Source organism: Myxine glutinosa, chromosome 4, assembly GCF_964187855.1.
Source record: "Myxine glutinosa chromosome 4, kmMyxGlut1.1, whole genome shotgun sequence".
Taxonomy (NCBI): Eukaryota; Metazoa; Chordata; class Myxini; order Myxiniformes; family Myxinidae; genus Myxine; species Myxine glutinosa.
The window spans coordinates 70,094,527-70,117,527 of record NC_136264.1 but is presented as its reverse complement, the minus strand read 5'-3'; the positions used below and the strand labels follow the sequence as shown (position 1 = coordinate 70,117,527).

General features: G+C 46.2%; 1 protein-coding gene across 4 annotated transcripts in view; it reads right to left on the bottom strand.

The window, feature by feature from the left end:
- Positions 1–23,001, bottom strand: part of LOC137424742 (uncharacterized) — a 105,357-nt gene that overhangs the window by 25,992 nt on the left and 56,364 nt on the right. For all 4 annotated transcript variants that reach the window (XM_078775870.1, XM_078775871.1, XM_078775869.1 and 1 more), the window contains exons 12-17: positions 11,603–11,778; positions 4,441–4,557; positions 4,200–4,266; positions 3,077–3,237; positions 1,120–1,201; positions 268–389 (exon numbers count right to left, since the gene is read on the bottom strand). In XM_078775870.1, the coding sequence (XP_078631996.1) occupies positions 4,533–4,557; positions 11,603–11,778 (201 nt within the window). In that variant the 3' untranslated portion in view covers positions 268–389; positions 1,120–1,201; positions 3,077–3,237; positions 4,200–4,266; positions 4,441–4,532. The remainder of the gene's footprint in view (positions 1–267; positions 390–1,119; positions 1,202–3,076; positions 3,238–4,199; positions 4,267–4,440; positions 4,558–11,602; positions 11,779–23,001) is intronic.

Below are 23,001 nucleotides of genomic sequence, written 5' to 3'. Positions count from 1 at the left end.
GGCACATGCAATCGAGTAAAGTTTAATGCTTCTGAAACTCAATTTCTTCCTATCCCCCTCTCTCTCCAAAACTATTCTCAATTCTTCAATCTCCTTTGAAAGCTCCACAATTACACCATGTGATACAATAAACCTCTTAGATATTTACCCTAACATCAAATTTATCCTGGACAACAACCCCATTTTCATAGCAACATTCATTAAGGTTTTTTAAATGAATAAGTTGCACTTCATCATCACAACATCACACCGGAAATGTCTACTCACCACAGACACCCGGACACTTTGACTGTCATCGTCAATTTTCATTCCCTTCATTCTCTTTCTCTCTAGTTCTTCTGGTGAAGAACTCAAAGAAACCTCCTTCTTATCTTCTTGAATCTCATCATCTAAACATCAAAATATGTTAGAAGAGGACACCTCAGAAATTAAGCTGTGTTAGCAAAGCCAAACAATGTTTTAGCAAAGCAGAACAATATTTTAGCAAAGCCAAACGATGTTTTAGCAAAGCCGGACAATATTTTAGCAAAGCCGAACAATGTTTTAGCAAAGCCAAACAATATTTTAGCAAAGCCGAATAATATTTTAGCAAAGCAGAACAATATTTCAGGAAAGCCGAACAATATTTCAGGAAAGCCGAACAATATTTTTGCAAAGCTGAAAAATATCTATGCAAAGCCTAACAATAATTTTCGCAAAGCCGAACAATATTTTAGCAAATCAAAACAATATTTTAGCAAAGTCGAACAATGTTTTAGCAAAGCAGAACAATATTTTAGCAAAGCAGAACAATACTTTAGCAAAGCCGAACAATATTTCAGGAAAGCAGAACAATATTGTAGCAAAGCCGAACAATATTTCAGAAAAGCCGAACAATATTTAAGCAAAGCAGAACAATATTTCAGGAAATCCGAACAATATTTTTGCCAAGCTGAAAAATATCTTTGCAAAGCCCAACAATAATTTTAGCAAAGCCAAACAATATTTTAGCAAAGCTGAGCAATATTTTAGGAAAGCCAAACATTTAACAAAGCAGTTGCTCAACTATCCTATGAAAATTAATTGATGACATGCATGTACCAAAAGGGTTTTTTCTCTTCTCAATGCTGATCTTCCTACCTTGACGTTTGAGACAACTTGGTTTGCAACATCTTTGTAGAATATGGCGAATGCATTTGAAGAAATTCTTATTTCCTTCTGCCTGTAGGAAAGGATCACAGAATCACTATATCGTATGAATGTGATGAGCTCTGGTAGGCACATCGCCTGGTATGCACTAAGCACAGAATCTGTTACTCATGCTGTCTTGAATAATAATATCTAAATTCCATTCAGCAATATACAAACTTAAACATCAAACACACAGCACACAAACTACACAAAGAATCTCAGTTTCTCTCAGTTCCTTTCACAAAGCTTGGAACAAGTGTGTGTCTTCCCTCAGGAGAGCCAGGAAACAATATCTCTCTACTCTGAAGACTGAACTCTCAAACCTGTCTACCTCCTCCAAATCTTGGTGGCATCTGGTCAAATCTGTTTCTGGTGTTTGTTCCCCTTCCATCCCCTCCCTTAACTCAAACGGCTACACAGCCGACTCCCCACGCGAAAAACCTGAATGCCTCAACTCTGTGTTTGCCTCAAAATCTTGTGTCCCAAACCCATCCCTTTCTGTACCCTCTGTTCCCAGTCATACCCAGCTGCTCCTGGACTCTGTGTCCTTCTCTCCTGACAAGGTGGAGAAGTTTCTGTCAATCCTCGACTATGATTCTGCAACTGGACGATACGGCATCAGCCCACGGGTCCTAAAATCCTGCTCTGCCACACTATCTCACCCTCTCTCTGTTCTCTTCACCCTCTCTTTTGCTCAAGGTCATCTGCCATCATCTTGGAAATCAGCAAACATTACCGCTTTACACAAAAAGGTGCAACAACAGATCCTTGCAACGACAGACCAATCAGCCTGCTCCCAATTATCAGCAAAGTCATGGAATCTATCATTGCTTCGGATATCAAATCCTTCCTCTTCTCCAATGGCTTCATCTCCGATCATCAATTTGGATTCAGACTAGGTCATTCTATTCTACTCTGGACATGCTGCTTCTGCTGTCTCAACAATGGATGGAGGTCCTCAATGTCAAACAGGAAATTAGAGCCGTCTCCCTTGACATATCACGTGCCTTCGATACAGTCTGGCACCCCGCTCTGCTCACCAAATTCTCCTCCTATGGTATCCATGGAAATCTCCACGCATGGCTTGCCAACTTCCTCTCTGATCGTAGTCAACGTGTGGCCCTGAATGGATTTCTCTCATCTCCCCTCCTGTTCAGGCTGGAGTTCCCCAAGGCAGTGTTTTGGGGACTGTGCTTTTTCTGGTCTTCATCAATGATCTCTCTGACTCTCTGGAAAATCCTCTCTATCTCTTTGCTGATGACTCCACTCTCGGCCGCTCCATTCTTCATCCCTCAGATCGGCAGTCTGCAGCCTCCTCACTCTCTGCAGACCTGGAGAAAATCACAGACTGGTCAAACAAGTGGAACATGTCTTTAAATCCTGACAAATCTCACACTCTTACTCTGTCTCTCCGAAAAGACCGACTGGACAACCCTCCCATCTACTTTCTCAACAATCCTCTCCAAGAAGTTCTGTCACTCAATCTTTTGGGTCTCACTATCTGCCATGATCTTTCCTGGGAAAACCACATTTCCTCCATGTTTTTTCCATCTGCCCCATCTTCCCTCACTCGATCTACATCTCGTTTCATCACAGCCACCTGTTCAAATTCAGATGTGGGAAAGATTTCACAGTGGGGCACATGTAATCGAGTAAAGTTTAATGCTTCTAAAACTCAATTTCTTCCGATCCCCCTCTCTCTCTCTCTCAAACTCTTCTCAATTCTTCAATCTCCTTTGAAAGCTCCACAATTACACCATGTGATACAATAAGCCTATTAGATATTTACCCTAACATCAAATTTATCCTGGACAACAACCCCATTTTCATAGCAACATTCATGAAGGTTTTTTATGAATAAGTTGCACTTCATCATCACAACAACAAACCAGAATTGTCTACTCACCACAGACACCCGGACACTTTGACTGTCATCGTCAATTTTTATTTCCTCCTCTTTTTCCAAATTTTGTTCACCATAGTCTTCTGTCTTCATTCTCTTACTCTCTGGTTCTTCAGGTGAAGAACTCAAAGAAACATCCTCATTATCTTCTTGAATCTCATCATCTAAACATCAAAATATGTTGAAAGAGGACACCTCAAAAATTAAGCGATCAACAGATTCCTTGAAAAAAAATAAAGGCAATGAACCAGGAAGAACCTGGTAGAACCAGGAAACCACTGGTAAATGTGAATGGCGTACAAAATATGTAATGGAAAGGAAAGGAAATACCTATTTTGGGAGGCAAACGCCTGATTTTTTTTTTATGTCGTGAACAAACTTCAGTACATCGTGGATGATGAAGGTTGTGGTCAAGTTTCATCCCAGAAAATAAAGCACATACCTTATTTTGTGGGGTTAAGACCACCCTCAAACCACCTTAGACCTTCATTTTTGTTATGCTGTGAACAAACGTTGCTACATCATGGATGGTGAAGGTTGTGGTCAAGTTTCATCAAAATCGTGTGTCGTTTCAGAGAGGAGGGCAAATACCTATTTTGGGGGTCAAACCTCACCTCTCCTCAGAAATTAAGCTATTAACAGATTCCTTGAAAAAAAAATGTTTAAAATTGCACAAAAGTGTACATTGTGAGTTTTAAACATGAACAAATCAATACTGGGAATTTGATTTGCCAATAGGTTGAAGAAATGTGACCTGTTGGGATAGTTTTCATATATGTTTGAACAAGTAGAGTGAGCGTTTGTCGGGTTATCCAATCGGTGAGATTTCCTTGTCTCAAGAGATTGAAGGAATGTATTTCAGGCTTGCCCACTGGGTGAACAGTCCAGCATCCAAACTACAATGTAGTCTCTGGAACAATCCTAACCAGACAATGAAGGTTTAGTGGAATGATTCTGCTTAATAACTGGATAGATGGTTTTACTGCTGCTCTAATTTTACTGAATCTAAATATTCCATACTATGGATTTTATAACTTGTCCCAACACCTAAAATGACAGAATTTTCTGAAACACATAAAATTGTTATATATTGGTAAAGTGAGAAACATGAGACATTTTTTATAACCTTTATCTGTGAGTTCCTGCACTGTTGTTTCAGAATGCCCAGTCGTCCATGGATGGTGAAGAATATCCTGGAAAACAAAATTCTGTACATGTACCAGCTGAAATTAAACGAGTTAAACACCCCCCTGTTAGTCCCTGTGCAAAACCATCTAAGTACACCACACCAGGATTTTGTGAATTTGAAGAAGTGTTTTAATACAAACCAAATCATCAATAACTTTTTTTGAGAAAAAGCCACCCACCTCCATTGAGAACCGCAAGGATGGGTCGTCACAAAATATGCATCTCAATAGAGAAGTGCAGGATTGTCCAATTCTTTGTGGGGGCTTGTAGTTCAGATGTCCAGTGGTCTGGAGTTTCTGGGGAGGGCATAAACAAGGGTGGGAGGGGAAGAAAACTATTCAGAAAAAAAAAAATCAGTCACCATTTCTAAAGTTGCGTGAAATTATCTCAACAATAAGCCATCAAAATTGTAACTTGGACTATACGACCACAGCCATGTGGTCTATGCCCTGTGGAAGAATACATTAATTGTCCTCCATTTGTCGTGGTTTGACTTGAGACTGAATATGAAGCATTTATTTCTTTCAGAAGAGGGAGAAAGCATGGTATGACTTTAATTACAGCAGAAATACACGGATACTCAGAAACAATGAACAAATACAGGACCACGAGTCATCAGCATATATTTCTTCACGAGTCCTTGTGCAAAAACCATTTACAGTCACGTGAAAAAGTAAGTACACCCCGTGTAAAGTTTGACTTTTTCAACATATTTCAACATACAGCTATTTGATCTTCATTTCGACAATATTGATAGATAAAGGTGATATAATATAACAAATATCATGAAACATTTACATTTTGTAGTCCATTGTATAATTTAAATAAACATAAATGCAAATTTCACATGTGGAAAAAGTAAGTTCACCCTTGGCTCCAATCGGTGGTATTGCCCACTTTGGCAGAAACAACCTCAAGTAGGCGTTTCTTATAACTGTCTACCAGTCTCTGACATCGACTGGGAGAAATTTTTGCCCACTCCTCCATGTAGAATTCTTTCAGCTGTGCGATGTTTGAGGGGTTTCTTGCATGCACAGCTCGTTTCAAATCCCCCCACAACATCTTGATGGGATTTAGATCCGGGCTTTGACTTGGCCATTCCAGAACCCTCCATTTCTTTCTTTTCAGCCATTCCTTGGTGGATTTACTGGTATGTTTAGGGTCATTGCCATGTTGCAAGGTCCACCTTCGGTTGAGCTTCAACTTTCTGACAGATGGCCTCACATTATCCTCAAGCACCCTCTGGTACAATGAAGAATTCATAGTGGATTCTATGATGGTGAGCTGCCCAGGCCCTGATGCAGCAAAACTGCCCCAAACCATAATATTTCCACCACCATGCTTTACAGTTGGTATCAGGTTCTTGTGGTCAAATGCTATCTTTGGTTTACGCCAAACATGTCTTCTGGTACTGTGGCCAAATAGCTCTACCTTTGACTCATCTGTCCAGAGCACATTGTTCCAGAAGTGCAGGTCTTTGCCTAGGTGTTCATTGGCAAACTTTAGTCTTGCCCTGATGTTCTTTCTGGACAGCAAAGGTTTCCTCCTGGCACACCTCACATGTAGATCAAATTTGTGCAGCCTCTTTCTAATGGTAGACTCGTGCACTTTGACATCAACAGTGGCAAGAGCTACCTGTAGGTCCCGTGATGACATTCTGGGGTTCTTAGAGACTTATTTCAGCATCTTGTGGTCTGCTCTCAGGCTGAACTTGCTGGGGCGGCCTGGCCTGAGCAAGTTGGCAGTTGTTTGGAATCTTCTCCACTTGTAGATGATCTTCCGGACAGTTGAATGATTGATTTCAAATTGTTTGGAGATCTTTTTAAATCCCTTCCCAGACTCGTGGGCATCTATTACCTTCTTTCTGAAGGCCTCAGAGAGCTCTTTTGATCTAGGCATGGTGACACTGCACACTTCAACAACAAAGAGCAAACCAAACTAAATGTCTGAGGTTTAGATAAGACAGTTTCCTCCAAGATCCTCTCTAACGATGTTCTAATCATTTGCACCTGAGCTGGTGCACCTCATTCTAATTTTAGGTATTTGAAGTAGTGATAAATGTTTATTTTATGAGATAAAGCAGCTGTTTATTTTAGAGAAGGTGGTTGTGTGAGTTTGAAACTGCCGAGGCAGGAGGCTGGGGGGAGGAGGAGGGTGGAGAAGGAGGTGCAAGGGGGGGGGGGGGGGAGACCTTAAGGAGATATCAACATTGACATCACAAAGTTGGGCCCCCGTGATCCAGCCAATAAGGAGACCCCAGTTGGTTACTGAGACAACAACATTCCTCAATGGCTGAATTTCCCAGATATTAGCTGTAAACATGCAGTTCTCCCTCTGTAAGCCTCCCCCACGCTGCCTGATATCAAAGAAAGACAGCCTTGAGATGCCAGAATCATTGCCACCTGGCATGAGTATTTTTCAATAGTTGATCTATTCCCAATATATTTTAAAAGGTTTATTTGAAGGGAAAGCACCTTCAGTTGTTGTTTATGACCCCCCCCCCCCTCCCCCCTTAAAACGTCCTGCAGCATGTTGGCTTCTATTAAACTAGCTGCAAACTACTTTTAAGCTCGGTTTTATATACAACCGAGCTGGACACAAGTTTTGATCAATATATATTATATAAGATTAAATTTACCCACAGACCCAATTATCAGATGAGTTTAAAAATACTATTTACTGCATGGATTTTCCTGAATTTTTCCTCCTTTGTTCAAGTTACGCCAATATTGGGAAAATAACGTCTCTCCACACAAACTGATTTAAGAAAACAATTTTAATACAGTACAACCTCTTTTATCCGGAGTCGTCGGGAACAAGCACAGTTGGCAATTTGAGTCGATAACTCGGACTTGAGTCGCACTTGAGACTAGAGTCGAAATTGACTTGCGACTCAGACATAGGACTTGGTGCCAGGGTAGCATTCACACCCCTTGATTTTTTTTTTCACATTATGTTGTGTTAAACCTTGAATTGAAAATGGAATAAATTTTTTTTTTGTCACTGATCGACACATAATACCCCACGATGTCAAAGTGGATTAAAAAAAAAAATTCATCCAAAGTAATTAAAAATGAAATACAGAAATATATAATTTACCCCCCTGAGCCAATACTTCATAGAAGTGCCTTTGGCAGCGATTACGGCTTTGAATCTTCTTGGGCATGTCTGTATCTTGGGTCTGTATCAGCTTTGCACATCTGGATTTGAGGAGTTTCTCCCATTCTTCCTTGCACATTTGCTCAAGGTCTGTTAAGTTGGATGGAACGTGTTGATGAACAGCAATCTTCAAGTCTTTCCACAGATTCTCAATGGGATTCAATTCTGGCCTTTGGCAGGGCCACTCAAGGACTTTCATGTTCCATTGTAGCCCTGGCTGTATGCTTGGGGTCATTGTCTTGTTGGAACGTAAATCTTTTCTGCAGTCTAAGGTCTTTTGCACTCTGAAGTACGTTCTCCTTAAGGATTTTCCTGTATTTGATACCATTCATTGTTCCTTCTATCCCTACAAGTCTCCTTGCCCCTCCCGCTGAAAAGCATCCCCATAGCATGATGTTGCCACCACCATGCTTTGCGGTAGGGATGGTGTTAGATGGGTGATGAGCTGTGCTCGGTGTTACGTTTTCCTCCCCGACCTTCTGGTCTCGGTATACCACCGAACCCCGTGAGGAGTCACGGCAGAAAGAATAGTTATTCAGTGTCAAAATCAATCACTAATGAAACCATCCATGAAACCCTCAAATGAAACAATCAAATCAATAAGGAAACCACACCAATGGTTGTCAACGAACAAATAATAGATTAAAAGCACACAAGATGAACCATACAACAATGGTGGCAATCAACCATACAATCAAGATCTTAGGATGGTAACCTAGCTCAAACTCACGGCTCCCCCATGGACTGAAACAGAGCCCTTCTCAATGTCTCTAGAACACAATGGTGCTCCCGGCGACGAGGCGATGGGGCTATGGAGATGTAGGCAAGGCGGGGACCGTCACGTGGTCCCAGACAACCACAACTGGCGGTGGAAAGAGGAATCCCCAAAGACGCGATCCAAACGTGCACATACACCGTGCAGTTGCGAACCGCACCGTATTCTTCAAAGGCCGCTGTCGTGCACACACATCCTCGGCAAACCACCGGAGGGCGGGACCAGCGGACGCGGCTAAACAAGGTTCCGCGAACGACGCGCGAGGTCCCCGAAATGGCGGACGGCTCTTCCTCGGGCCGCAGCCTCGAGGCGAAGATTCTCCGGAATCTCACACCTGTACCTGGCTTCGCAGGATTTTCCACAACTCCAGCGATACACCAATCGCACGAGATTCGTTTCAAGGACTCAAAGTTCACTCGCCATGTACGCTCGACCACGCTTGGTCCGGAGCTTTTACAAAACGCGTCGTTTCCCTTCTGCCTCACGCCCTCTTCCTCTTAACCTCATCCTTCCGGTTCGGGTTCCTGTATCATTTTAAGTTAACCTTTTTAATTTTAGATAGCTGTTCCTGAATAATAAACCTTTTGAGAATAATAATAGTACATAATATCAGAAACATGTCCAGTCGGTGAAAACCACCACAGCGGAAGTGACGAATCCGTAACATCGGTTTTCGCCAGATATAGCGCTTTGCATTCAGGCAAAAGAGTCCAATTTTCACCTCATCAGACCACTGAATCTTTGCCTCATGCTCTCAGATTCTTTCTCGTGCCTTTTCACAAACTCCATGCATACTGTCACGTGTCTTTTTCACAGGAGTGGCTTCCGTCTGGCCACTCTCCCATAAAGCCTAGATTTTTGAAGTGCTGCAGAAACTGTTGTGCTTCCGGCAGGTTGTCCCATCTCAGCCAATGAACTCTGTATTTCTGTCAGAGTGGTCATTGGGTTCTTGGTCACCTTCCTGACCAATGTCCTTCTTGCCCAGTTGCTCAGTTTGGTCAGACAGCCAGCTCCAGGAAAAGTCTTTGTAGTTCCATATTCTTTCCATTTCCTAATGATGGAGCGCACTGTGCTCTTAGGAACTTTCAACACTCGAGAAATTGTTTTATACTCTTCCCCAGATCTATGCCTCCTCACAATTCTATCTCAGAGTTCTACGGACAGTTCCCTGGACGTATTGGTGGAGTTTCTGCTCTGACATGCACTGTCTGCAGTGGGACCTGGAATAGAAAGGTGTGTTTGTTTCTAAATCAAGTCCAATCAATGGAATTGGCCACAGGTGGACTCCAATCAAGATGTAGACATCTCAAGGATGATCAAAGGAAATTGGATGCACCTGAGCTCAGTTTGGAGCGTCATAGCAAAGGGGTTGAATACTTATTGACTTAAGACATTTCAGCTTTGCAATTTTAAATATTTTGTAAAAATTTCTCAAACAAAAATTCCACTTCAACATTATGGGGTATCATGTGTAGATCAGTCACAAAAACTTAAAATTTGATCCATTTTAAATTCAAACACAACAAAATGTGAAAACAGTCAAGGTGTGTGAATACTTTCTGAAGGCACTGTATTTGAAAAGTAAATTTAGCATAAATTTATTTTTGCTGGACCAAAGCAGCAAAACATTGCCACTGCATGAAGTTGACAAACAAAACTTGAGGAAACAGCTTTTCAGAACATAAATTGCAATAACTGAAGTCCTGTGTGTTAATTTCTTGATAGCTTGTACTCCAAAGTTTATAAGTAAGTGTGGCACCTGACAAGTTGAAGTAATATTATGGTGACTTGAGACTTGCTTGAGACTTGGCTCAAGTGACTTGTTGACCTCTCTGGGACCAAGGCATGGTTTGCAAAGCCATAGAAGACCAAATTGACAAGATGTCCAGATGTCTGTTGTGAGGGAATTGGAAGTAGCAGCATCAATCATCCGAGCAGGCTTTGACCTATTTTCTCGATACACTTCAGGAAGCATACCTTGCATGATTGTGCAATGCCTTTCGAGGTTTGTCTGTCGGTCTCTGTCTGTCTCTGTCTGTCTCTGTCTGTGTCTGTCTGTGTCTGTCTCTGTCTGTCTCTGTCTGTCTCTGTCTGTCTCTGTCTGTCTGTCTCTGTCTGTGTCTCTGTCTCTGTCTGTGTCTCTGTCTGTCTGTCTGTCTGTCTGCCTGTCTCTGTCTCTCTCTATATCTGTCTGTCCCTCTCTCCCTGTGTGTCTCCCTCTCTCCCTGTGTGTCTCCCTCTCTCCCTGTGTGTCTCCCTCTCTCCCTGTGTGTCTCCCTCTCTCCCTGTGTGTCTCCCTCTCTCCCTGTGTGTCTCCCTCTCTCCCTGTGTGTCTCCCTCTCTCCCTGTGTGTCTTCCTCTCTCCCTGTGTGTCTCCCTCTCTCCCTGTGTGTCTCCCTCTCTCCCTGTGTGTCTCCCTCTCTCCCTGTGTGTCTCCCTCTCTCCCTGTGTGTCTCCCTCTCTCCCTGTGTGTCTCCCTCTCTCCATGTGTGTCTCCCTCTCTCCCTGTGTGTCTCCCTCTCTCCCTGTGTGTCTCCCTCTCTCCCTGTGTGTCTCCCTCTCTCCCTGTGTGTCTCCCTCTCTCCCTGTGTGTCTCCCTCCCTGCTTTCACAAATCTATATACATATTTGAGGTGTGTGTGTGTGTGTGTGTGTGTGTGTGTGTGTGTGTGTGTGTGTGTGTGTGTGTGTGTGTGTGTGTGTGTGTGTGTGTGTGTGAACACAAAATATGTACCACTCTACATGTCACATATAACATGTTTGTATGCAGTACATAATTATGCAGTACATATCTGCGAGTATATCGCAGGTTTGAGGTTTGCAATCTCACCAAATGATGTTCTGTAATCAATTACCTTACCACAAGATGTCCCTCTCTCCCTGTGTGTCTCCCTCTCTCCCTTTGTGTCTCCCTCTCTCCCTGTGTGTCTCCCTCTCTCCCTGTGTGTCTCCCTCTCTCCCTGTGTGTCTCCCTCTCTCTGGTGTTGGGCTAGCGGCTAGGGTGCCGGCTTAGGATCCTAGGATCCTGGGTTCGAATCCCGGTCGATCGCTGAATTAACGCCAGGGGGGTTGACTCAGCCTGTCATCCTTCCGAGGTCGGCTAATTGAGTACCAGTTCACTGGTAATTCCCTGTTTGTCGTTAAAGGCGGCAAAAAGGGTTGGCGTCAGGAAGGGCATCCGGCCGTAAAACATTGCTTCAAAAAGGGGACCAAAAAAAAAAAACAACAACCATGGTTCCCGAAAAAGGCCAACCCCCGCTTTGCGGGGAAACATGGCCTCTAAAGGTGGTTATATTATATATATAAGATATCACACATTTGTTGAGCTTTGCCTCTTACATGTGTCTGTAGATAAAGAGGTTTAAATTGTTTTCAGTGAAAGGCAACCCATTCCTCTGAAAGACCCACCTGAGTTTGAAATGAGCATTTGGTCTAGTTTTTCTTTTTTTCTTCATTGAATTTTGCTGTTGGATCGTCATCTCGAAGTCTTGGTCCTCCACTTTCTTTGTCAGATATCGAGTTTGGTGTTTCCAAAACACCAGCTCCAATTCTTGAGCATGAATATGCTCATTCATGTTGTTCAACTGAGAAGTGAAAAAACAAGATGAGGTGGAAAAAGTGATGAATAAAGCTCAACTTTAAAAAAGGCTTTTATTCTACCAGGTGAGCGCCCAGGGTTATTGCACCTAGTTTTGCTACGTAGTCTAGGCTCCTAGTAGAGCTATGACACAGAACGGATCAGGACACAACATAACAAGGGGAACAGCAGGAGAAATGGGCAACACCAGCAGCAGGGTGGAGGGAGAAAATAGATGGAGACTGACAAACATGGGATGCAGGTAACGATGAAGACTAGGAGAACGCAAAGGGTGGACAATATGGATATAATATGAATGAATATGAATACAAATGAATATGGATACAAAAGCAAATTTTTATAGGAGTGAGGGGGGGGGGGGTTAACAGGTGTCGAAAAGTTCATGATTTTGAATGGAGGATGACTTGAGATGGTGGTGAACAGCTATCTTGAAGACCTTGATTGAAGATTGAAGAGCGTATGTGTCACGTGCTCCTCCCCAACCCCCTGGTCACAGTGTACCTCCGAGCCCCGAGAGGAATCACGGCAGAAAAATGTGTTATTCTGTATGTCAAAATCAATGGTGAAGCCACACCAATTGTTACCAACAAACAAATATTGTATTAAGATCACACAAGAACAACAGTACAACAATAATAGTAATCAAAAGTACAATCAATATATATCCTATGATGGTACCATCAGTTTCGTAATATATAACTCACTGTGCTCCAAGTGAGTGAAACAAGAACATTCCCAATGTCTTTCCCGGGTTCAAACCCAAATTGATTCCGGTTTCAAGCCAAAGTCGATCCCGGCTTCAAGACAATGTCGATCCGCTCCAGCGATCATCAGAACGATGTCCAATCGAGAGCAGAATCCCGTTCGAATGACAGTCACAGTCACACGGCCAAAGCTGCACAAAGGCGCCCTCAAGGCGACTGGGAAATCCAAAGGCGCCCTCCAGGCGACTGGGAAATCACACCCTCGGGTATGGACGTTTCACGGCTAACAGTCGGCGAACCTCAGATTTACCTTCAAAATCCGCGTTGCACACACACACCAGATAAACGTCTGAAAGCGGTGAAAACAGCTGAAGCGAAGCAAAGAAAAACCTTGCGCGACGTGCAAAGCGCGTGAGTCAAAATGGCCGACGGCCCGTTATCGAGACGAAACGGCAGAACAATGATTCTCTTTGGAATCGACCGCAAAACCTGACACGCAGTTTGATCTGTCACAGCGATAACAACTCTGTCGCAGGAATCCCTTTCCCGGGAAACCCAAAAGTTTGCTAGCGTTGGCTCAAAACCTCATCGCCGCTCGGCTTCTTCTTGTCCGACTCACTCGCTCCGCCTTCTTTTTCTCCTCTTCCTCTTCATTGTCGTCCGGTTCCCGTTTCATTTAAAACATTAAGTTTTACCTTTTGAAAATAACAATTTCTATTTCCCTCAAACGACAACAATAATAATACATGGAATCAAAAATGTTTACAGTGGATGAAAACCACAACAACGGAAGTGACGAATCCGTAACAGGTACACCAAAACACAAGTTAATGCAGCATGAGGGGCGCGGAAGAGCAAGCAGAGCAAGCTCGTCCCTAACCGTTCGTACCCCGCAACGTCAGCTTACATTACCCTAGCCCTTCCTGGTATTTACAAATTCAAATTCGTCTCTACGTCTTGTCTCCCATATCCCTCTCTAAACCAAATTCATCTCCCAATCCCTCCCAGGAAGGAAGGAATGGAACAAACACAATGTCTCATTATGTCATGATGCGTCTTACTCACTCAACAGTTCACTTGATCCTGGTGCGGAGCTTCATCCTCCTTGGTGAATGGATGTGGATGGTGCGAAGGAAGTTCCTCAATTCCTATCTACTCTACTGATTACGTCATGATGCGTCTTACTCACTCAACAGTTCACTTGATCCTGGTGCGGAGCTTCGTCCTCCTTGGTGAATGGATGTGGATGGTGCGAAGGGAGTTCCTCAATTCCTAACTACTCTACTGACATTAACTCATTTAAACTACCCGGGGTCGTACCCTGCCAATCGGCCATCTTTAAACTATGTGGTTCTAAAACCGAATTCCCCATTGACCACTTTGCGGTGCCCTACGAATTTGGGTCTCACTCCCCAATTTTTCATACTGTGCCTTTGCACAATTTCGGGGCTGGGTCGTGTGGCTCCACTAGCAGGTTCAACTACCTGCGCACCTCCGCCACTGAAGTCGCCACCCGAGCTTACCTGCTCCTGCGAGTACCTAAACTGGGGAAGGCCCTGCCTGGCTCTTTACCCCTCTGATGCCCTCTTTGGCATTGGGATACCCGGGTCCTTCATTTTGATCCTCGGGCCCCACTCAACAACTCACCACTACCCTAACTGGCTCCGGAGCCTACCTGCGGCCTCACCTGGCCGACAAACTACCAGTGGCGTAGTGCCCCAATAACCATACTCACCAATTAAACCACACGCCCAGCCATGTCACTGACTCATGCACCCAACCAAAGCACTTCATTGCCACTACCTGCACCACAGGTGTCAATATCCAAACAATTAACCTAAGCCCTCTACCTGACTTTAAACTACCCACCCAGGGCATTCGTGAATGGGTCCATCTCCCCCCATTCACTCCTTCGCACCATGCATTCCACACCTTTTATTCCACACCAAGCATTCTCACACACCATTTATTTCACACAGCAATTATCTCCCACACTACTTTCTTCGCACACCTTTTGTGCTCACACACCTTTTTCCATACACAATTCCATTTGTCTCACTCAACACAATTCCTTTCATTTTCCACACACACACAGCATCATCTATCTAGCTGCTTTTCCCCTAACACTCGTGCTTCCCCGTCATCCCGTTAAACTAAGCATTCCCTTCGTCATTAACAACCATCTAATCTCTCTACATCATCCCCTCTACAGTACAAATGTCACTACTTAAATCTCATGTCCTCTACTGTTATCTAATTCCCTATCAATTATCCTAGCCCGCCCTCGGCTAGCTTCGGTGCCCCATGGAGGTAACCATCGCTGGTCCCTCCATGTGCCTATCACTGCAATCCCCCTAATCTAATGCTCATGGGCCCGGAGTGAGGAATGGTAAAACTACCATTCCCCCACGCAGGGTACCATCCCCCAACACTATTGCTATTCGTCCACTACACTGGAGCCTCTTCGTGCGGAAATACATCGTCATGGCTCGACCTCGAAAGGCCGCGCGATCCATTTGAGTGGTTTGTCTCCTGTAGGTTGGGTCCCTCCGGCATTTTCGATCCAGGGGAGGAGGCATGGACGGGCCGAGGTGCAGAGGCCCATCTCTGCGCGGGGCCTTGCGGTCCCACGCACGATGGCCCAACCGCCCACGGTCGGAGCACCGCAGCCGCCAGGGGCGCGGCTCCGAACTCTCCTACCTCCCCTTGAACCTTGCCGATCGCCTTTCCCGCCAGGGTGCGGCACCAACCATACAGGGCGGGGGCCGGCACGAATCGTGCACGGCGGTCCTTGTGAAACCGCCACGGCATTGATCCCCGCCGGTCCCCGCAGCACACAACTCACCGAGGGCTCACGTCGGCTATCCGTCGCACTAACCGCTACCTCGGTCTGTGTTGATGCTTGATCTGCGTTCTCACCACACCTCGCGACCCACTCCGCACTCGCACACCGAGGCGTCCCAGCGCCTCCCATACACTCCATGCATTCTGTTAGAGCACACTCTCTTTCCACATCCTCTGGTGTGCATTCTCCCTCGCACACCGTACTCGCACCTGCACACCTAGGCGCATTCATACCTTCCACACACTCCGTTACACACTTTCCTGTTACACACTCTGTAACACCCATGGGTGTGCACTCTCCTGTTGCACACCCATTCGCACACCCTCGTACACACCCTGGCGCACACTCTTCCGTTACGTACTCCATAACGTCCACGGGTGTGCACTCTCCTGGTACACACCCAATAACACGCTCTGGTGTGCATTCCTTTGCACACTCTCCTGTAACACACTCTTTTCCGACACACTCTTCCCACACACATTCCGGTGTGCATTCTCTCACTCTCCTCGGCCATCGCACACTCTGTAACACACTCTCCTGTTACACACTCACGCTCCGGTGCACACTTCCCTCTCACACGCGCACCATTCGCCCTCGTACCATTCGCCCTCGTACAACATACAGTGGACCTTCCACGACCGCCCGGGTTTCGTCTCGATCCCAAGCGCGCCAAAACCCTTTTCCCGCCAAACACATTCGCGCCATTATATCTCACCTTGGGGACCTTCTTCTCCGGCAACACCTGCAAACGTTTATTGGGGTTAGCAAGCTCGACATCACGATGTAAATGCAAACTTTGTATGCATTCCATCTCCTTCTCCCGTGCTTCATTTTCTAACTCTGCCGTCTCTTCGGCCCCAATTTCAACTATAATCATTTATTCGACGACCGCCGGCGCGCATAAAATTTCCTTGTCCAATTCGGCGGCCGTCGGCTCTTCTACACCCCGTGTCGCGATTTCTATTCCCTCAGTCAATTTAGCTGCGCTCTGCCCAAGCTCGCTCTCCACGTGTTCCTCACATCGCGTTACCTCGTCGTGTCCCAGTGCGACCTCCTCACTCAACATGCGCCCAATGTCCTTCCCCGCTTTTTCCATATCTCTCTTCGACGCCACTCTCATTTTTTCCAATTCCCGGGTGGATTTGTCTCCCATTTTTTTCAATTGACCACCCATTTTGCTTTCAAAATTTTCCATGTTACTCCTTGCTTCGTCTCTCTGGATGTCCATTTTTCCATTTATTTTATTTATGTCATTCTTTTGGGCGTCCATCTTTTTCTCTTGGATGTCCATTTTTGCTATTAGTTGAATTAGGTATAATTCAATGTTGCACCCGGGTCACACAGCGGGATCGGCTGCCGCGGCCACGTGCGAGGCGCTGCCATTTTCTACCCCCTGCTGCCGGCCCCTCATCAATGTCCTTCTCTTCTCCCAACTCTTCCTGTGGGTCCTGGGTTATCGATTCTACCTCCTCATCTACCTCATCTTCTACCCCCACCGGCATTCGACCGTCTTGACTAGCCATGGTACGAATTAAAAATTTGGTTTTAAAAACTAAATTTCGTCCACTGGCAATTTCAAGTGCGTGAAGCGCACTCCAGGTCCAATCCCACTCCCAGACACCAATTGTTACGCCCAATATGTAAAATTGGTGTCCAAAATTTTGTCCAAAAATTTTGTCCCAGGTTCCAAATCCCCAATACTGACTACCAAATGTTACGGTTCTTCGCCGCCCTACTTCCCCTTACCAAGGGGGGAATAATCCCCTTGTTCTTTCTAGGCTTGACGGAACCGAGACTTGAGACGTCCCTTCCGGGCAAATGCAAAGTAGGGTTTCGGGACCAACTCTCGCTCATACCTAATTCCCTGCGCCGCCACGGAAGCGAGGTAGCAAGCCTCGCACGAGCCACGTGTGGTTTGAGTACGCCGAGCGGATTGAGTACCACGTGGTCCGTCATTTAGTAGTGGAACCCGATTTGAGCGGTTCTATTCGTACCATGTTTAGCCAATGAAGAAACCACAGGAACGATCGAATGGAAGAAAGGAAGAACACAGGTTTAATTATTCCCACACGTATCTACAATGATCGGGGACGCAGAGACACAGGGCAGCACTTAATCAGTCTTAGGCTGAGAAAAATATATTTCCGGGTTCTGGTCAGCACGCGCATCGATTTTGACCTTGCGCGTCAACAATTTTTTTTTCATATTTGGTATCGACGTTCGCGCACGGTTCTCCCCTACAAAACTTCGTTTAGTTTGTCCAAATCCAACCAGCCGTTCCAAAGATATGAGTAGTTTTGTGTGCCGTGACGTCATGAATCCAATAGGGAAGTTGCATGTGACGTTATCGTCTTAGTCACGTGACCGCTTGGGTGGCAAAACATTGCTTCTGCCACCATACGTAATGGCGGCAATTTGAAACTCGTCTCACATATAAATTGCCCCCTACACGATGGTAAAGAGTTGTTGTACTGTCGGATGTACAGCCCGATTTCATAAGGGATCGGGCTTGTCATTCTACCGTTTTCCGGACGACGCAACGCTAAAACGGATTCATGGCTGCCTTGACTGCAACGCTCAGGTGAGAATATGGCTCATGAGGTTGTTACCTTCGCTCACGAAGCGAAAAGCAGGATTAGGCATTTGGTTACTGTAAAGTATCTCGACAAACTGCGATCAATTGTCGTACGCGTTTATTCACTCTGCCGATCAATGCCCGATTCACAGCAGCGCCATCCGAGCTCTGGCGTAGGGATACAACCCGGTCCCGGTGTAGGGATACAACGGTGAACATTTGCACTGCATACATGACATCCTCCCCTCTAAGTCCAAAATTACCAAGAGCAATACGTGCTAGATTTCCAGAATTGACATTTCAAAAGCAACATTTCCAAAACATGTGAAAATATGTGTGCAAACGGTTATGAGAATAATGAAAATACGTGAAAATAGAACATGTGTCAACGTGAAAAAAAAAACGATCTTCAAAGATTCAACCGGTCGGGTGCTTTTCTCTCACGCATTGAGCGTCGCGGTGTACCAGTGGATACAGAGTCCGAGGTGATTCCTTTTGGGTCGCGGTGTACCAGTGGATACAGAGTCCGAGGTGATTCCTTTGGTCTCCACGAAGGGTGTAGCATTTGCAGAGGTTTTCGGGGCATCCGAGCCGGCTGGAGCGGCCACGACGATCTCCGGCAGTGGCGGGTCGAACTGTTGTCCTGACTGTGACGATGCTACAGGCTCCATCGACTCACAGTGACGGTAGGTTATGTGGTCCTGATGTCGACGAATTTCACGGCCGTCCTGCAGGCGAATCACACTGGACAGTGGACCTGGCTTCTCGATGATGTCTCCCGGTAGCCACGTCGCACCTGCACCAAAATTTCGGGCAAACACTGGATCTCCAATGTTGATACATTGACTGTTGGACGTCTTATCGTGCACCAACTTTTGATTAAGCTGGCTCTGATAAACATTTGATGATATGTTTGGTTTGAGATTGTCAAGTGTCGATCTCAAGTGTCGTTTCATCAATAACTCAGACGGAGCTGCACCGGTTGTTGATTGTGGCGTGATGCGGTATTTGAACAGGAGACGAGACAGCTTTGTTTCCAGGGTTCCCTCCTGAAGTTTCTGCAATCCGGATTTGATGATTCCCACGGATCGTTCGGCCAAGCCATTTGAAGCCTGGTGATGTGGGCTGACAAACTTATGTTTGATGCCGTTCCGACGTGTGAACTTGGCAAACTCGGTACTGGAAAAACACGAACCGTTATCACTCACGATCATCCTGGGCAGACCATGAGTGGCGAAACAGCGTCTGAGTCTTTCGATGACAATGGCTGACGTAGTACCACGCGTCACAAAGGCATCAATCCATTTTGTGTGCGCGTCCGTAATTATTAGAATCATGCTGCCGTTAATAGGCCCGGCATAATCGAGATGTCGGCGATGCCACGGTTCGCTGGGCCATTCCCAGGGATGCAGTGGCGCTTTCGCAGGTGTATTCCGGGTGCTCTGGCAGGGGTAACAATGTCGAACATGATGTTCGATATCAGCATCAAGATTCGGCCACCACACATGGTTTCTGGCGAGTGACTTCATCTTCACAATCCCGGGGTGACAGTCATGGATTTCATCCATGACCCTGGAACGCAGATTTTTCGGGATCACGACACGACATCCCCAGAGTAGGCAACCATTTTCCACGCTGAGTTCGTTTTTACGTGCTTTAAAAGCCGCAAAATCTGGGTCACCCTCAGGTAGCAAATGCCATCCAAGCTGTACAGCCTGGACAGTTCTGGACAGAACGGGGTCTCGTCGAGTATGAGTGCGGATCTGGCCGGAATCGACAGCACAATCTTCCAGATGATCCATCAGTGCGATAATGGATCCTGGTGTAGGCGAATCATCAACGGATTCTGGAAGGGGTAACCGACTCATGGCATCTGCATTTGTGATAGACGAACCGGGCTTATAACATATGGTGTAGTCATAAGCAGCGAGAAACAGGGACCAGCGGATGATCCTGGGCAGTAGTGTGTCAGATGTCGCCTTAGTTGGACCAAACAGACTGATCAGCGGCTTGTGATCAGTGCGAATCGTGAAATGATGTCCAAGAAGGTACTGGCGAAATTTGCCGACGCCGAAAACGATTCCCAATCCTTCCTTGTCAAGTTGGGAATCGTTTTTCTCTGCCGGGGACAACGTTCTGGATGCAAATGCAACCGGTCTTTCCGTACCATCAGGCATCACGTGCGATAATACACTCCCCACTCCATACCGACAGGCATCGCATGTCAGCACAAGATCCTTCTCTGGATCAAAATGAACGAGAACATTGGACGATTTGAGCAGATCCTTAGAGGTCTGGAATGCTGATTGTTCAGTAGACCCCCAGCTCCAGGAGACTCCTTTCCTCAAAAGCCGATAAAGGGGGCCCAAAACGTCGGTCACATTCGGGATGTAACGACCATAGAACTGAAGCAAACCGAGGTATGACTTCAATTCGGTCACATCTCGTGGAGAAGGAGCATCCTTGATAGCTCGGACTTTCTCATCTGTCGGGTGTAGACCCTCGGCATCAATCGTATGACCCAGGTACGTGACTGATGGCACCATAAACTTGCACTTGTCTCGACGCAAACGTAGGCCGGAGTCCGAAATCTTCTTCAGAACTCTCTCCAGGTTCTGTAGATGTTCCGCGTCCGTACGACCAGTAACCAGAATATCATCCTGGTAACAAACGACGTTGCGTTCGGCGGCAAACAAACTGTCCATGACACGCTGATAAATTCCAGGTGCAGATTTCACTCCAAAACTAAGTCGGTGGTACCTATACAACCCACGATGCATGTTGATGGTAAGATACTGTTTCGAATTCTCGTCCAAGCAGAGCTGTAGATAGGCGGATTTGAGATCGAGTTTCGTAAAAGTCTTGCCTCCCGTGAGACGAGCATAGAGGTCTTCGATCCTCGGGATTGGATATTTATCCAATGAAGAACACCTGTTCACGGTCATTTTATAATCTCCACATATGCGGATGGACTGGTCCGATTTTATGACCGGAACGATGGGCGCCGCCCATTCGGCATACTGGATTTGCTCGATGATCCCCAGATTTTCAAGATGATCCAGTTCCTTGTCAATCCGCTCACGCAGGGCGAAAGGGACTGGGCGAGCCCTGCAAAATATAGGATTGGCATCCCGGTCAACCCTGAGTTTAGCCGTATGTCCTTTCAAGGTTCCAAGCTCATCCTTGAAGACATCCGGGTACGTATCCAGCACATTTTTGAGTGTGTATGCTGCGGTAGGAGAAACGTTGGCTGCCCGGAGTTGATGAATGCTTTCCCACTTCAGTCGAATTATGCTCAACCAGTTCCTGCCGAGTAAGGAAGGGCCCTTTCCAGGAATGACGATCAGGGGTAGGTGAAACTCACGGTTATCGTAGCCCACCGTGACATCACATGTACCGCAGGGAACAATCTTCTCACCTGTATAGGTGGAGAGTCCATAGGTAGTAGGTTTCAGATGGGGTCGGTCAGCATCACTCCACAGGTTTGTGAAAACAGCATGGCTGATGAGCGAGACGGCCGCACCAGTGTCGACCTCCATTTGCAATGGTCGATTGTTGACGACAACATTGGCAAGAAGAGGGTCCCGCCTATGGTGAGAATCAATATGAAGCAGGTCATACGATTCTGAGTTGTCGGAAACAGAGCTCACCTGGTCAAGCTCGGGTTCCTCCGAACCGATAAACTGATGAATCTTGTCAGCAGCTTTTCCTTTTCCCGATTTGCGAGTGATGCAAGCTGGAGCAATATGGCCAGTTTTCGAACAGAAATGGCAGGTGGCATCTTTGAACCGACACGTCTCCGGAGGGTGCTTTCCGTTGCACCGAAAACAGTTGTTGTGGGTTTGAGACTGCACTGGCTTCTGACGAGGAGCCTTGTTCCAACGTTGTGGCTGAACATGATCCAACCGATTCACAGCAGGGCTGGTACCAGGTGAGCGAGTGGCACCGATGCTTGTAGCGTTGCGTTCAGCACTTTCCATGGAAATGGCGGTGTCTCTGGCATTTTGGAACGTCAGTCTTCTCTCAGCAAGCAGGCGTCTACGAGTGCGGTCATCGGACATGCCAACCACCAGCAAATCACGAAGCATGTCATCGATCGTGTCCCCAAACTCACACAGATGTGACAGTTTTTTGAGGTGTGCAATGAAGTCTGCGATCGACTGACCTTGCTGCTGTCTGCACATGTAAAAATTAAACCGACACAGGATGACTGAAGGAGATGGGTTGCAATGTTCCTTCAAAGCGACCTTGAGCTCTGCATACGTGAGCTCCTGGATTGTCCGAGGCCGAATCAGGTTTTTAACGAGTGTGAACGTCTCACCTCCGCAAACGGACAGGAAGACGGCCTTCATCCGGCCTTCGGTCGCAATGCCGTTCGCCTCGAACTCTCGAAGTAGAAAGACAACCGCTCAGAATACATGTCAAAATCCCCCTCATGAGGGTCGAATTCATCGATATGGCCGAAAGATGTCATGGTCTAGATGTTTATCCTCGTCGCCATGTAAAGTATCTCGACAAACTGCGATCAATTGTCGTACGCGTTTATTCACTCTGCCGATCAATGCCCGATTCACAGCAGCGCCATCCGAGCTCTGGCGTAGGGATACAACCCGGTCCCGGTGTAGGGATACAACGACAACGGTGAACATTTGCACTGCATACATGACAGTTACGTACATGTGGAGTGCATATGGCGTACGTGTGGCGTACTTGTGTACGTGTGGAGTGTGTGTGGCGTACTTGTGGAGTGTGTGTGGCGTACTTGTGGAGTGTGTGTGGCGTACTTGTGGAGTGTGTGTGGCGTACGTGTGGAGTGTGTGTGGAGTGTGTGTGGCGTACGTGTGGAGTGTGTGTGGCGTACGTGTGGAGCGTGTGTGGCGTACGTGTGGAGTGTGTGTGGCGTACATGTGGAGTGTGTGTGGCGTACATGTGGAGTGTGTGTGGCGTACATGTGGAGTGTGTGTGGCGTACATGTGGAGTGTGTGTGGCGTACGTGTGGAGTTTGTGTGGTGTACGTGTGGAGTGTGTGTGGCGTACATGTGGAGTGTGTGCGGCGTACGTGTGGAGTGTGTGTGGCGTACTTGA